The sequence below is a fragment of the Cervus elaphus genome, chromosome 9, assembly GCF_910594005.1.
Source record: "Cervus elaphus chromosome 9, mCerEla1.1, whole genome shotgun sequence".
Classification (NCBI taxonomy): Eukaryota; Metazoa; Chordata; class Mammalia; order Artiodactyla; family Cervidae; genus Cervus; species Cervus elaphus.
In genome coordinates this window covers 40,521,367-40,537,051 of record NC_057823.1, presented here as the reverse complement: position 1 = coordinate 40,537,051, position 15,685 = coordinate 40,521,367, and the positions used below count along the sequence as shown (strand labels likewise).

Sequence of the window (15,685 nt, the reverse complement as noted above, 5' to 3'; positions counted from 1 at the left end):
GGGCCCTGGAGAAACTGACAGGGCCAGGGGTCCAGGGGTATAGTGCTGAGAATTCCCCAGGTGGGGGCCTGTGGAATCTTTTGAATTTTAAGGGGTTCTTCATACTCTAAAATGCTGGGGTCCACTGCTGGAGATCAATGTGCATACTTCTTTCCTCTTCTTGGTCCAGTTAGTTGGTTACCCAGCTCAGAATTTGGAGGCCCAGCCCCACCACCTCCCAGATTGGACCAGAAAAAGTTTGCTCAGGTTCTGCCACCTCCTCTGGGAAGACAGGGGTGGGAGGCTTTGCAGGTGGTGGTCAAGGCTTCTGAGAGCTGCAGAGGGTTTCAGGAGCCCAGCTTAGGAGCAGAGTTGCTCCAGGAGGCCCTGGCAGTGGTGCACACTTCTCTGCAAGAGACTCCTCTGAGGAGTTTTCTGTGTTCAGAGCTTTGGGAAGTAAAGGTGCCAGGGGACTGGCCCTAGAGAGTCCTTGGAGAAGCCCTGCCCTGGGAGTCTGGGGTTAAATGCTGCTTCCGGAACTCTACTTGGGATTCCTCTAGGAGACCCGAGGCTTGGGAGAGAAGGCAAAGGATTTCCTAGGCTGGCCTCACTGGAGAGGGCTCAGGGGGCAGCTGGTGGGGGAGGGGTGCTCAGTATAGAGCGGGGCGGAGATGAGTTAGAGGTTGGGAATGTCGGAGTAGGAAGCCGAGAATGGTCTAGGAGGCAGGGGTGGAGGAGTGTGGTTGGAACAAAGATCAGAATAAGAACAGCATAGGCTGGAATAAGGGAGGTGCAGCTAGGGATGGGGTCTGACGAATGGGTAGGGGTTTGCGCCAAGCATACGGTTGGGAGTGGGGCTAGGTACTAGGAGGGGAAAGAAATGAGGATGGGCTACAGATGGGCCAGGGGTTGGGAATGGAGGGTGGTTTGGACCAGGGATGGGGGTGAGGCTGGGGTGGAGGGAGACAAGTGAAGGACAGAGTGGGCCTGGGCCGGATTGGAATGGAATGGATTTGCGATTGGGACGGAGTTGGGAAGAAGAGGGCTGAAGTTGGGCCTGGATAGGGCTTGGTGAGGTGGGGATGGGGAGAGGGGGATCAAGGCGGGGGGCGGGAACGGAGGCCCTAAGGTTTGTGGCTGGGGACGCCACAGGGGAGAACTGGGACGTGGAAAGAACGAACGGCCCCAGGGTGCGGGTGCGGAGAGGTAGAGCCGCCTGGGCGCGGCGCGCAGGGGCTGGGGGCGAGGGGCGTGAGGGCGCCCCGGGGCAGGCCGGGAAGGGGGGGCGGGCCTCCCCCTGGGCCGGGCCGGGGCGGCGCTAGGACCGAGCGCGCGGAGGGAGCGAGCCGGGCGGAGCCAGCGCCCCCCGCCCCCCGCCGGCCGGCTCCCCTCCCCCGGCCGCTGGCTCGCTCGGCTCGCAACGCTGCAGAGGCTCTGAGGCGGCGGCGCGGCGACTCCGTCTTTCCCTCCCTCCTTCTCCGTCCGTCCGTCCGTGCGTCTGTCCGTTCGGCCTCGGTCCGGCCCGCAGCATGGCCGGCGTGAGCTTCAGTGGCCACCGCCTGGAGCTGCTGGCGGCGTACGAAGAGGTGATTCGGGAGGAGAGCACGGCCGACTGGTGAGCCCCCCGCCCCCGCCCCTCAGCCCCTTTGTCCCCGCGCCGCCGCCGCCGCCGCGCCTTTGTTTCCACCCGGCCCCGCCGCCCCGTAGCCGGGAGGGAGGAGGAGACCCCGAAATGCTGCAGCGGCCCGGGAGGGCCAGGGAGGAGCTGCCTTTGTGCGCGCCGGGGGAGGGGCCGGGCCGGGCCAGGCGGGGCACCCGCGGTCCCCGAGCACCCGGAGGCGGCCCCAGCTGCGCGGTGGGAACGCTGGTGGCTGGACGCAGGCTGGAGAGACGCAGGGTCCAGATGTGTGGCCTGGGGCTTCCTGGCCTTGCAGAACTCCTCCACCCCCTCCTCTTCGCCTTGGGCCCCTGTGGGGGGGACAGGTGTGCACCGGGAGGCCAAGGGCACCTTCTACACCTTTGGGCGGGCGGGGACCGAACCGGCAGAGCCAGAGCTGTCTACCCGGCCCAGCCCAGCCGGCCACCGCACAAAGGAAAAGCTAGGGCGGGGGAGGAGCGGCGCGGAGCGGGCTGGGGGCCGGGGCGCCCCGCCCACCGGGGGGCCTCTCGGAGTTGGGGTGTGATGAAAAGACGTTCGCTGCCACACGGCCACCGCCGCCGAGTGCCTCCTGTTCCCCTCAGGGGTCGAGGAGGCAGGGCTAAGTCTCCTCCCCGAGGCGAAGAGGGTTGCAGGGACTGGGCACCCAGGCTGGGACGTGCCAAAGAAACTGAACTGCCTGCCTAGGGTGCCAAGTGGGGTCCCCGGGAGGGAGCCCCCAGGCGGACCATTGTGGAGAGAGTGGAGGGAGTTTTCTGAGAAGAATGAGGGGTGAGGAGATCCACGGAGCCCCTGGCCTGCTGGCCCAGTGGCGAGGGGCTCTCAGCTACTGCGGGGATGGGGAGGAGCTGGGCTGCCCTCTCTCCCTCTCCAGCTGTTGTCTCCCCCTAGGTGGTGGGTGGCGACGGACCACCTGCTCTGGGGCTGGAGTCCCCAGAGTGGCAGAAAAGCCAAGGGGTTCCACACTGCCCCATCAGGAACCATCATCTCCCCGAAATATTCTTCTCTTGGGGCAAGTGCCCATTCTCTTCCCTAGGCCTTTTCTCCCCTTGGCAAGCAGGAAACACAAAATTGATGTAAGATCTGAGGGGCCACACTTGGGCTGGCCTCACCCTCATGCTGGGAAGATACTGACCTGGGGGCTGGAGGAGGGGACAAGATGGCCAGGCATCCATGCCACAGTACTGCAGCACTGGCGGGCGGCCAGGCCTGGAGGGATGGACGAGGCAGACAAGCAAGCTCTCGTGTCCTGCGGGTCAGTCACAGGAGAGGCCAAGACGGGCTAAGCAGGCAGGCAGCCCACCCTCTGTCCCAGCCCTGTCCCAGGGGGGGCTGAGATCATGGGAGGAGTTGAGGGCAAGTGGCCGGCTTGGCCTGGTGGAGGAGCTGGCCATGGGATATGGGCCGTGCCTGGAGAGAGGCACAGCCCACCTCAGAATGCTCTTCAGTCTGGGGGTGCTGCCTATCACCACCCCATTTCCCCCCACCTTCCAAAAAGCGGAGCTCCCACAACCACTGCTGGCCCGCATCCTGCTCAGCGGAGGCCTGGGCTCCCACCACCCAGCAGCATCCATGTGGCTCAAGCGAGTTATTATTCATCACTGGCGTGCGTCAGCCCCCCCCCACCCCGCCCCGATCTGGGTTGTGTGTGGGACACTCACAGATGTACACATGCACCCTCGCACATACACACATTTGCTCACTCCCAAGGGCCCAGATAAACATTTGGTATAAAGGATGTGAGAATCATCAGGGACATGAGGGCCCCTAGCACCCAGCATAGAGCCAGGGTACAGTGGGGTCTTCAGACTCAGGAGCAGACTCTGCACTGAGGCTCGAGGAGGGTCTTGGATAAAATCACCGTCTGGGCAAAGGGGGCTTGGCACTGCCCTCCTCTGAATAGGGAGTAAGGGCGGGGGGAGATCACACCCAGGTGGCTTATTCTGGAATAAACTGCTACCTGATGCTGGGAGCAGGGGACCATGGAACTCAGATTGTGCAGTGAGAAGAACTGGTGTTACCCTGGACGTGACCTGACTCACTGTATGACCACACAAGTCCCTGCTCCTGTTGACAAGCAGGAGAGGGATTTGGGCTCAACCATACCCAGGATGCTCAAGGCCCTTTCAGTTCTAATATCCTGAGAGTGTAGTTGTCCTGAGGAATCCACCTGCCCTGCAGCCCCCATCCTCAGCTCAACCCAGAATCTCCCTGGAGCTGCTACATTCCATCTCCCACTCATCCCAGTCCACTTTTTGTGGCTGAGATGGTTGCTAGATGGCAGATACCAACTAGAACTGCTCTGTGCTGTCTTGAAAGTCTGAGTTAAGTGTGCCACCTTCACGAAGCTTACGATTTGGAACGGTGTCTATCTCCAGGGGTTGGAGGTGTAGATTCCTGCCCCTCTCCCCCGCCAAAGATTCCTTTCGGTTTCACCAGCTCCAGCCCACCCGAAGCTCAGGTCACCTCTTAATGAGTTTGAGAAGCACAGGTCTAGTGAGATCCCAGGCAGCTTCAGGTGCCTCTTCCCATCCTTGCTGGGGTGTGGTCAGCACCCCAGGGAGGGAGGTGCAGTGCAGGGCAGGGCTTCCTGGGGAGCTGGCATTGGGTCCCCGAGGGGTTTCAGTCAGGGGTGGGCCTGGGATGGAGAAGCAGATCTGGCCTTCCTGTGAAGGCATGCACACCATGCAAAGGCTCTAGGGTGAGAAATGCCCAGAACTGTGCTGGACATCAGGGAGCCATCCAGTGTGATCCAAGTGTATGGTACGGATTCGGAGGTCTGGCTGGAAAGGCAGGTGGGGTGGAGCTCAGGGATGAAGGCCTGCTGAAATCTTTGAACTTAGCTGTGGTTTTCACCAGGTAAGGGCCAGGGCCGCAGCACAGAAAGGTGACTGAAGGTGGGTAGACAAGGAGCGAAGAGTGGAAGGGGCAGGACACGTGTTCTTGGGAAGAGCCACAGAGAGCCTGGGAGAGTCTGACAAGTCACGCTGGGGAACTGTGACTTTATGGCTAGCGCAGTGTCTGGGAACCAGAGTTGTGGAGTCCTGCCTCAGTTTCCCAGCTGCGGGGTGCAAAGGGGCAGATCCTTCTTCTCTGAGGGCCTTTTGTTTCCCGTGGCAGCTTAGGGCAGCCAGACAGGTGGTGGGACAGCTGTGTGGAGAAGGCAGCTGCCAGGGTTGGGGCCCAGGCAACAGTTGGACGGGGAGTTTCTGGCCCCACAGCCCACCTGTGTCCCTTTTAGGAGGGAGGAGATCCTGAGACGCGGGGAAGGGCTGGGGGCCCATTTGGCAGTGACTTGTGCTGACCTCATGGGGCTGGGCCTAGACCAGGCACTCCTTCCGCCCTCCCTCCCTCCTTTCTCCCTCTTCTCTCCTCCCTCTTTCCTTCCCACCCCTTTCCCTCCCCGCCTCCTTCGTTTTCTCTTCATCCCTTCACGCCCCTCCCTTCCCTTGTCTTCTGTTTCTGCCTCCTCTCCTCGCTCGCTTTCTGTTCTGCATCTCGCTGGTCTCCTCCCTCCTAGCACCCTGCCTTGGCAGTCGGGAAAAGGGAGCTTGAGGGAGGGGCTGAGCCTCCTTGCCCCTCTGGCCTTTCTTCCCGGCCCCAAGCCTGTCTTCCTCCAAGTGGGTCCTGGGAAAGAGACATTTCTCTCTTCCCTTGTGTAAAATGGATGTTGAGCCACTCCTACCTGTGGAGAAAAAGCTAGGGAGGAGGAAGGCTGCTGGGTCAGCTCTCTGCCAGAGCTGAGAGGGAAGGAAAGGCCAGCAGTCCCCGGAGACCAGAACCTCAGCTAGGGCAGAGGCAGCCTAGGGCTGGAAGGCCAAAAAAGCGCCGCCGCCCAGAGGCCAGAGTCCAGGCAAGAGTGGCCATGGTGACCTCATCCCCATTTCAGAGAGTCTGAGATTGAGGATGAGGGTGTGTCCCCGGGGTCCTTTGTGTTCAGGAGAATGCAGCTGGGTGGGCTAGTCGTGTGCCAATTGCTGGGTTGCCATGGTTACCAGGGGGATGCCCAGAGCTGAACAGCACCAGGTTCTCTCTCCCTGCCCCCCCTTGTGGTGGGGGGAGGGGCAGTGGGTACCGAGGCACGCGCCAGGTAGGTTCCTGGCAACCACCAATGGGGGATGAGGAGCTGTAGCCAGGGAACGGTAACCAAGGAACCCGTCGCCTTGGAATCTCCATCTCACACCACTGGCTGGGTTGCAGGCTGCTAGGGCCAGGGCTCCGAGGACACAACACATTGGCTTACTGGAAGCGAGCCACTGGCCAGCAATTCCTTCCCCCTTGCCTGCTTTCCACCTGATCCAGGCCTCCCTCCATCAAATCCCAAACTGTCCCCCACTGAGTTCCAGCCTGAAATGGTGCTTAGCTCTGTTGTCATGGTGATAAGGCTTAAGTGCTAGGCTGGAATCCCCCCTCCTGTCCTGCCCCCTCTGTGTCCCTCCTACCCTCCCAGAGCCATCTCCACCCAAAATTGGCTGCCTGGGCCCTGACAGTTCTCCGAGCCACCCCTCCCTCTCCCCAGGGCTCTGTACACATATGAGGATGGCTCAGATGACCTCAAGCTTGCTGCATCAGGAGGTAAGAATTCCAGCCATTCCTTTGTCTTCCTCCCCACCCCCTCCTCCGGTTGTTTTCTTCCCCACCCGTCTGGCTCCAGGCCACTTCGATGCTTGCTTGCCTGCGTCCAGCAGACCATTATTTGTCTGGCAAGTGTCCTTCCTCCAATCATCCCTAAGATCCCCAGGGTGGGGAGGGAGGGAGACTGGTTTCCTGTTTGATTATGAAAAGACAGAGCCAGAGAAGGAGTGTGACTTGCCCAAAGTCACACAGCTAGGCGGGAAGGGGCCTGACAGGGATGGCCTGGATCACCCCACTTTCTCCAGAGCCCAAAAAGGTTTTAATTTACCTCAGTGGGTGCTAGCACCGCGTGAGACTTGATGTGTGAAGAACACATCCTCAGTTCTCTAAGGTCCTGGGGGATTAAAAGGCAAAACTCACACCTGCCTGCTGCCTCTTTCACACCAGCACAGAACTCTGGGACTTGTAGATCTCTGGGGGTATCTGCAGAGCCCACAAGAGGAGTCTTTGCTTTGGATTCCAGACCCTTTGTTGGGGAGGGGTTCAGGAGATTGGGCCTGACAACCGTCCTGATTCCCCCAGATGGGGGCTTGCAGGAGCTCTCCGGCCACTTTGAGAACCAGAGGGTGATGTATGGCTTCTGCAGCGTCAAGGACTCCCAGGCTGCTCTGCCAAAATACGTGCTCATCAACTGGGTATGCACCAGTGGACTGGGGAGGGGAGCTGAGGGCCCCAGAACAGTTCTCCTCCATCCCACTCTACTCACTGATGCTGTGGGAAGAGAGCTCCAGGCTTCAGCCTGCCTCCAACTCTTGTCTTTTCCCTATCCCCCTTTGCTGTGACTTTGCAGGTTGGTGAGGATGTACCTGATGCCCGCAAATGTGCTTGTGCCAGCCATGTGGCTAAGGTGGCCGAGTTCTTCCAGGTGCGCGTGGGGTCAGGGCTCTCGGGGGTTGGCGAGGGCACGAGGACTGGCTGCCTGAACCTGCCGTCTTCCTGCGGCAGGGCGTCGACGTGATCGTGAATGCCAGTAGCGTGGAAGACATCGATGCAGGGGCCATCGGGCAGCGGCTCTCCAATGGGCTGGCTCGGCTCTCCAGCCCTGTGCTGCACCGACTGCGGCTCCGAGAAGACGAGAATGCCGAGCCGGTGGTCAGTGTGCGGGCCCTGCCGAGCGCTCCGCTGGCCAGTCCCCTCTCGGTCCTCCCTGTTTCCTGGGAGGGCAGAGGGGTGCTCCCGAGCACTTGGCCTGTGGGCTACCCTCACACCAGGCCCCTTGACTCTGCAGGGCACCACCTATCAGAAGACTGATGCGGCTGTGGAGATGAAGCGGATTAACCGCGAGCAGTTCTGGGAGCAGGCCAAGGTGCAGACCCCGACCCTGGCCTGCTGTCTGGGTGGCTCCTCTCCTAAAGTCCCTCCTTTCAACAGCAGGGCCCATCCCATGTGCTCCCCACACTGAAAGCCCCTGAATTCACAACCCTGGGTCAGGGATGGGGATGGGGTGGGGTAGGGTAGGGTGGGCCACGAGCTCAGGGCCTGCACTGCCTTGGCATGGGGGGTACTGCAGAAGGAAGAAGAACTGAGGAAGGAGGAGGAGAGGAAGAAGGCCCTGGATGAGAGACTCAGATTTGAGCAAGAGCGGATGGAGCAGGAGCGGCAGGAGCAAGAGGAGCGGGAGCGCCGATATCGGGAGCGAGAGCAGCAGATTGAGGAACACAGGTGTGCCCGCGGCTCCACCCCCACCTTGGGCCGCGGCCGCACGTCGGCCAGTCCTAAGGGCTCGCCTGCACCTTTCATTCCAGGAGGAAACAACAGACTTTAGAGGCTGAGGAGGCCAAGAGGCGGTTGAAGGAGCAATCTATCTTTGTAAGTTCTTAGCCCACGGTTTCTCTCTACTGGTCAGGGAAGTGGGGATGGTTCCTGAATTACTGGGCCCCTTGGGGGATAGAGTCTTGGGGACAGTGCTGAGCATTCAGGGTACCCCTGCATCAGCATGGCATGTCCTGCCATGTCAGGCCTGACCCCTGATCATGTGGGGTTCTGTCCCCTGGCTGTGGGTAGAGACCTCTTTGGAGAAGTTTATACTCTAGACTGAAAGAGAAAATCTACATTGACCCAAACCCTCACTGACCAGGCTCCTCCTGCCCCCTTCCAGCAGGACTTGAGGGGCTCAAGGTAGATGAGCCGTGCTTCCTGTACTTACTGGGACCTGAAGCCTGGTCCCCATTGTAGTAATACTCTAGAGCCTCTGAGAGAATCTGGGCTGGTGCTCTGAACATCTGTATACAAGTATGTGGAGTGTCTCCTTTAGGGCAGGCACTTATTCCAGGGGTACTTGGCTGAACCTCCAAACATTGGGATGGCCCTAGGATCATCATGGATTGACCCTTTCACAACCACAGTGGAGACAGATCTTCATGCTTTGAATTGAATTTTACTTTTGGGAAATATCGAAGATCATTCAGTGCTGAGCATGGTACAGTTTGAGACAGGAGGTAGGCAATAGTTGTCTGGACTGAGACTATGGTGGGTAGCTGTTGAGCCATGGGGACTCAAGCAGACTTCAAGGTCACACCCACAGGAGGCTGGGAGGGAGGTGGCAGGACAGTCCTGCAGGCACTGGCATTAATGGCTATCATAGATCATTCCACTCACATTAGCCCCTAGAGGGTGGAAAGAATGTGTGGGTAGTAAGCTCCAAAGTCATTCATTCAACAAACCTTTGCCACCTCCCATGTGCTGGTGTTGGAAATATGGTGGAGAGCAAGATGAGCAAGGCTCTTTTACAATTAGCTGATGAAATTAACTGCAGCAAAAGCTGCATAACATAAAAGGTACCATCTTTACCGCTTTTAAGTGTGTTGTTCCATGGCGTTAAGTGTATTTATTTTATACAGCTGTCACCACTGTTTATCTCGAGTTTTCTTCATCTTCCCATACTGAACGTTGTATCCATTAAACACTAACTCCCCATTGTCGCCTTTCTCAGCCCCTGGACTGCTCTCTGTGTCTGTGATGTGACTAAGTACCTCATATGAGGGGAATCACGCAGTTATTTTACCATTTATGACTGGCTTATTTCACTTAGCATAGCATAGCATAGCATTTCACTTAGCATATGTATACCAGATATTGTTTATCCATTCAGAGCAAGGTCTTTTGGGGGAAAAAAATTTATTTTTATGGAAAATTTCACATACACGCGCACACAAAAAGTAGAAAGAATAGTGAACCTTTGACTTGATCGCTTATCTTCACCAATTACCAATGTTTCAGGCAAAGATTTACAGTGTGATACCATTATTTTACAGTCTCATCTGGCCCTTCAAGTATGGTTCATATGACAGTGATAGTAGGTATTTTAACAGGTCACTGTGGTGACCCTGCAACTTCAGGTCCCCTGAGGAAGGTCCCACACAAGAAACTTTGGAATTTACAACCGTAAAATGCTTTCTTTTGACTTAAGGAGGTACTCTGCTTTCTCCCTTCTGATAAGAATTGCCTTCCTTATGTGAGTTCCCTTTTTGCCTGGGATACTAGGAGTTTTCCTTTATCTGAAGATTCTGAAGCACAGCAGCACCATTGTCCTTTCCAGTTACTGTGTTGATGTCTCTCCTACCCCCAGCTCTTGATTTGTTCTCATGCTTCTCACAGTATTGGTAGTTAAGGCTTTTGTGGTAAGCTGCCTCTGGTCCTTTTTTTTTGAATGAGGCAGAGGAACCTAGTCCTGTGACACTAGACAGGGGTGGCATAGCAGCAGAGGCTGGTGGGATGTATGTTTTGAGGGAAGGCAAAGAGCTTGACTGGAGTCCCTTGGAAAGTTGGAGGAGACAGCGAGGTCAGAGGAGGAGTTCAGACTTCCTTCTGGGAGACAAGAAGTGGTGGTGAGGGTGACAGCCCTTGAGGCTGTTGGTGCAGTGAGGTCAATTGAGGAAACAGGTGCCATTGAACATCAGGCAGAGCGCTCACACACATACATAAGTTCTCATCCTGTGTCACCCACAGAGGGTGGGGAGATAATCCAGAAACAGGAAATTATGACACAGTGTAATCGGTGTGTGGCTGGAACACCTCATGGGGGCCCAGGGAAGGAAATGACCTGAATAGGCCAAGGGCCCCTTCCCCAGGAGGCTGTGCTGAAGCTGAGGCCGGAAGCAAGAAGAGCTGGACCCAGGGTGGGGGTCAGGCACATGGGCAGAGAGATTCATTTCCTCTGCCAAGGCCCAGAGTTGGGAAGTTGTATGCATGTTACAGGACCTACAACTCCATTGTGCTGAGGACTTGCTGCCTCTCACAGGGTGTGGGCGAGTCAGGGCAGGAGGGGAGTGTTGGGAGAGATGATGGGCTGGATCAGACAGGGAGAGGGGAGGCCCAACCAAGGACCCCCACCTATCTTTACTCCTGGGGCTGCAGTCCCAAAAGAACGTGGGCATGTGAAGGGCAGTAGGGAGTGGTGGGGACTGGCAAACAGGCCGCTGCACTGCAGTTCTAGTTGAAAGCTGCTTTGGGGCACACAGGCCTGTGTTGCCAGGGCTGCTGGCATTTTCAAGAGAAACTGAAGACCCTGATTTCAGTAAGAAACTTGATTTTTGAGTGAGTGAGTGATAGTTGCTCAGTCTTGTCCGACTGTTTGCTTCCCCGCGGACTGAAGCCCGCCAGGTTCCTTTGTTCATGAAATTCTCCAGGCAAGACTACTGGAGTGGGTTGCTATTTCCTTCTCCAGGGGGTCTTCCGGATCTGGGGATTGAACAGAGATCTCCTGCATTGCAGGTAGATTCATGATTTTTAAGTGATGGCAATTAATTAAGGTTTTGGAAAGATCCTTTCAGGGTCTATAGAGAAAGAAATAGGGGGAAAGAGCAAGGAGGCAGGGGACTAGTGAAGCCTCAGTCATGATACCAAGATTCAGGCTGCACAGATGGCCAGGTCCTGGGGTAAGAGGTTTGAGAAAAGTTAGCTACAAAGCTGGGAGTGTTCCTGGATGGCCCTGGGTGCCCAGGGGCCTGTCTGGACTGGAGATGAGGCAGCTGAGGACCTTGCAGATGAAAGGTGCTATGGGAATGGTTCATAAAAGTGATTTCTGGTAGTGAAAGAAGTGGGCTGTAAGAAAGCCCAGAGTTCCTGTGGGGGTAGAGTGCTGAGAACACCATCCCTTTGGTTTCCAGGGTGACCAGCGGGATGAGGAGGAAGAGACTCGGATGAAGAAGTCAGAATCAGAGGTAGAGGTGAGCACTGTGGGGGGGACCAGGCATCTGAGTTTGGCCCGGCAGCCTCAATCCGGCCCCGCCTGGCCTGACTCCCCGTGTGCCCCCAGGAGGCAGCAGCCATCATTGCCCAGCGACCTGATAATCCACGGGAGTTCTTTAAGCAGCAGGAAAGAGTCGCATCGGCCTCCGCAGGCAGCTGCGATGTGCCCTCACCCTTCAACCACCGACCAGGTAGTCCCAGCTCCCACACCCTTACCCAACCCCCACTCCTCAGGTTTTGGTCTTGAGCCTCTTTGGGACCTTCCTCGGAAGGGAAACCTTGCCCAAGGACCCCCTGGAGAAGCCAAGGCCGAGCATCACGTGTGCTTCCACCCACCGCCTCCAGGTGGCAGGGCTGAGAAGGGCTCGAGCAGGGCCTGGTCTGAGCAATGGGTGGTGCTAGAGGCCATGGGGGGCTGAGGGATCCCCCTGGCTGCTGTGAGTGGCCCTGCTGGGATTGAACTTGTCTTATCTGAAGAACTGTAGGTGCATGGGGAGTGGGGCCTCGTCTTGTCCTGAGATTGAACAGCCTGGAGCTGTACTCCGGGTTCCCTGTTTGGATTCTCCCTGGATGGCTTCCAGCTCTCCTTGAAGCACCTTTCTGCTCCTTGTCTGCTGGCCTGCTTGCCCCTTCTGTGTGCTTGGCTCAAGTGCTAGGGCTCTAGGGGTGGGGCAGGCTGTTCCTGGGTGCGGGCGGCCCAGAGGCTGGGGGGCTGGCTGCATCGTGATGTGTCAGGCTCTCTACTGTGTGTGGCTGTTGCTGGTGGCAGTGGTCTGATGGCTTGAGGCTCTGGTCCAGCTTGGCTGAATGTGCGCCCTGGCTGAAGGCAGCGTGGACATCCAGGGCCGGCCTGGGGGTGGGTGAGGCCTCAGGATGGGGGTGGGGGAGACTGACCCTCTCTTGTCCTCTGTCTCTCTCTCTCTGTCTGTCTCTCTTGGCAGGTCGTCCGTACTGCCCTTTCATAAAGGCATCGGACAGTGGGCCTTCCTCCTCCTCCTCTTCCTCTTCCTCCCCTCCACGGACTCCCTTTCCCTATATCACCTGTCACCGCACCCCAAACCTCTCTTCCTCCCTCCCATGTAGGTAGCAGTCCCAGGCCTCTGCGGGAGGGGGTAAGGAGGGCCCCGCTTCCCAGCAGCCCCCCTGCCCTCCCCAAGCCTGATCGCTGATCTCTGGTGTTTATCCCCAGAGCAGGTACTGCCTGCTTCTTTCCCCTGGCCCTGAAGGGGCACTGGCCCTCCGGGGGCCTGGCTTACAAGGTCTGGAGCTGTGGTCTGGCCCCTGGGGGGCCTGGGGAGCTCCCAGCCCCCACCCAGACTCCAGAGAGGAGGGGCTGGCCAGGCCCCAAGTTGGACAGTCCTGTTTCTATCTGGCTCCTTGGCCCTCACTGATCAGCCTGGGGTTTTCTGTCCCACAGGCAGCCACCTGGACAGCCACCGGAGGATGATACCTACCCCGCTCCCTGCCCGGAGCCCCTCTGACTCTAGCACGGCCTCCACCCCTGTTGCTGAGCAGATCGAGCGGGCCCTGGATGAGGTCACGTCCTCTCAGCCTCCACCACTGCCGCCACCACCCCCAGCAGCCCAAGGTATGTGAGGGGGCCCTAGCCCCTGGACTGGGAACTCCAAGTGGCCGCTCTACGGCCCTGAAAGTGGCTGGGGCAGGGACGAGCCCTGGTCAGACCTGCCTTCTCTGGACCTCGGTGTCTCCCTGGAGTGGGGACTGGGCCTTCCTCCCAGGGCTGCTGAGCAGTTTAAAGACTACGGGTACAGGGGCAGCAGGGGCCAGTGGGTGTTAAAAGGCACTCTGCATGGAAGTCTTAGTGGAGGCCTTCTTTCCTGAACTCTTCAGTGGGTAAGCAGGGTACTCTCAGGTGGCTGCCCAGGGCCCGCCTCCTTTCCTGGGAGCTGATCACATGTCTCCTCTGTCTTTTTTTCGACAGAGACCCAGGAGCCCAGCCTCAGCCTGGATAGTGAAGAGACCAGCAAGGAAGCCAGAGCAGCAGTCCCTCAGGCCAGGGCTGGCCCCCTGGAGGAGTCCCCTCAGGCCTCGGAACCTCCCGAGGGCCAAGGCAGCCCCATGGAGGAGAACTTGATGTTCATGGCATCTACAGAGCAGGCAGACCTGGCTGCCGCTCTAGAGCCTGCCGTGGCTGGAGCCTCTGCAGCCGACAGCCCAGCAGCTGATGCCATTGAAACCGACACTGCCGCTGCTGACACTGCTGTTGCTAACACCGTCGCCCCTGCCGCTGCCAGCCTCATTGACCTATGGCCAGGCAATGGGGAAGGGGCCTCTGCACCCCAGGCTGAGCCTCGGGCCCCCACACCACCTTCAGGTGCCGAAGTCTTGCTGGCGGAGGTGCCCCTGCTGGATGAGGTGGCTCAGGAGCCACTGCTGCCAGCAGGAGAAGGCAGTGCCAATCTTCTCAGTTTTGATGAGCTGCCTGAGCCGCCAGCCACCTTCTGTGACCCAGGGGAGGAAGTAGAAGGGGAGCCCCTGGCTGCCCCCCAGGCTCCAACTCTGCCCTCAGCTCTAGAAGAGCTGGATCAGAAGCTGGAGCCAGAGCTGGAACCAGAGCCCCACCTGCTGACCAATGGCGAGACCACCCAGAAGGAGGGGACCCAGGTGGGGCTGGGGCTACCTGATGGGAGGGGAAGTAGTCAGGGCTGGAGCAGGGGGCTGACCCTTGATTCCTCAGGCTTGCAACAGTACCCTGCCACCTTTTTCTGTGACCCACATTGTTGGGGGGAAGCTATTTCATTTCCCCTCCATGGGCCAGCTCTGCTTTTATTCCCAGGGTAGGCATCTGTGTTTCCCTGGCAACCACTGATGGACTCACTGGTTGCTGGGGAAACGAGCTCAGGCCTGGTAGGTCAGCCCTAGTCCTGCTGGGTGGGGCCCAGTGACTTGGAGCTTTTCTCCTGCAGGCCAGTGAGGGGTACTTCAGCCAATCACAGGAGGAGGAGTTTGTCCAATCAGAAGAGCTATGTGCAAAGGCTCCGCCTCCTGTGTTCTACAACAAGCCTCCAGGTAGTGCTGGGATGGATGATGGAGAGGAATTTGGGTGGGGGTGCTGCGTTCAAGTGTGGCCAGGCAGCCCTTCCCCCATACACAGCTGGGACAGCTCGCTGGGGTTGGGATGGACACAGGCATGGATCTGCTGAGCCATCCTAACTCCCTTCCCTTCCCCACATCATAGAAATCGACATCACCTGCTGGGATGCAGACCCAGTACCGGAAGAGGAGGAGGGCTTCGAGGGTGGTGACTAGTCGTGGTGCCTGCCCTTAGGCTGCTCTCGCCAAGGCCGCCCACCTGCCCCGTCTCTGGCCAGATGGTCCACAGTGCCTGCACTCGCAGCAGCTCCGCCTGGCACCCACTCTGGATTCTGGCCCTGGCTGGGAACTTGGCCGCATCCCTACCCACAGGGCCCTACTTTTACAGCTTTTCTCTTTTTTTTTTTTTTAAAAGTTGATAGGAGACTTGTACAGTTGACTGGTTTTCCTCCCGTTGGTAGTTAAGACGCTGTTGCAAATTCCACCCCCTTCCCACCCGGTCCAGATTGTAGCTCTTAGTCCTTCCTGCTCACTCACCTGGCCGGGGTGGAGGCCTCACCTGGCGTGGGGGGGAAGTTCTGGTGGGAAAATGTTCCCCCCACCTCTTTTCCTAGTTTTCTGTTTCTTGGAAAAAATATCACTTTGTATTCTCTGTCCAGGGCTTCAGATATTTTGCACGAATTTTAAAACATGGCAATAAATGGCTCGTGGGCTCTGGCTCCCTGGGACACCCCTCCCCGCCCTTCTCTTGACCCCTCCCCACCTGGCCCAAAGGAAGAGAAGCAGGCCTAGCTGGGGCCTCTCAGCTTCCCGGCCCTTTCCTGCCCCCTCCTGCTGGGCAGGTCCCAGGCTGGAGGCCCTAGGCGTGATTCAGGTCAGGGCTATGGGTGGCCCCTCTCCACCTCCTCCCTCTTTGCTTGGGTTCCTTTTTCACGTTCAGTAACTGTTTTTTGGAAAGCACAAACTTCTGTAACAGGTCGTGCTCATGTCTGTTAATAAAGAAATCCAGATCCCTTCAGGCCTGCTGCTCCGGGCCTCCAGGGGCTGATCTGTGGTGGGCCGCCTGCCCCGACCCCATTCCCAACTCATTACTTCTAAAGCTGTGAGGGCATCCTCACCAAGGCCCCCAAGGAAAGTGGGGTATGAGACTCTCAGGGGAACCAACCAAAG

At 58.2% G+C, this 15,685-nt stretch overlaps 1 protein-coding gene across 1 annotated transcript; it reads left to right on the top strand.

The window, feature by feature from the left end:
* Window positions 1-1,345: 1,345 nt before the first annotated feature.
* On the top strand, window positions 1,346-15,542 carry DBN1 (drebrin 1). The gene is made up of 14 exons (XM_043912394.1): window positions 1,346-1,594; window positions 6,156-6,211; window positions 6,794-6,906; window positions 7,062-7,136; window positions 7,217-7,363; window positions 7,500-7,577; window positions 7,782-7,933; window positions 8,017-8,080; window positions 11,380-11,439; window positions 11,529-11,652; window positions 12,879-13,049; window positions 13,404-14,086; window positions 14,389-14,491; window positions 14,661-15,542. The coding sequence occupies exons 1-14, from the start codon at window positions 1,509-1,511 to the stop codon at window positions 14,729-14,731; spliced, it is 1,983 nt and encodes a 660-aa protein (XP_043768329.1). The 5' UTR covers window positions 1,346-1,508; the 3' UTR covers window positions 14,732-15,542.
* Window positions 15,543-15,685: the final 143 nt, after the last annotated feature.

Bases quoted from the DNA above. Each gene is read 5' to 3' on its own strand.
- DBN1 (XM_043912394.1), top strand. From the start codon at position 1,509: ATGGCCGGCGTGAGCTTCAGTGGCCACCGCCTGGAGCTGCTGGCGGCG. The intron at 6,212-6,793 runs GTAAGAATTCCA...TGATTCCCCCAG, and splicing joins CAAGCTTGCTGCATCAGGAG to ATGGGGGCTTGCAGGAGCTC. The intron at 11,653-12,878 runs GTAGTCCCAGCT...TCTGTCCCACAG, and splicing joins ACCCTTCAACCACCGACCAG to GCAGCCACCTGGACAGCCAC.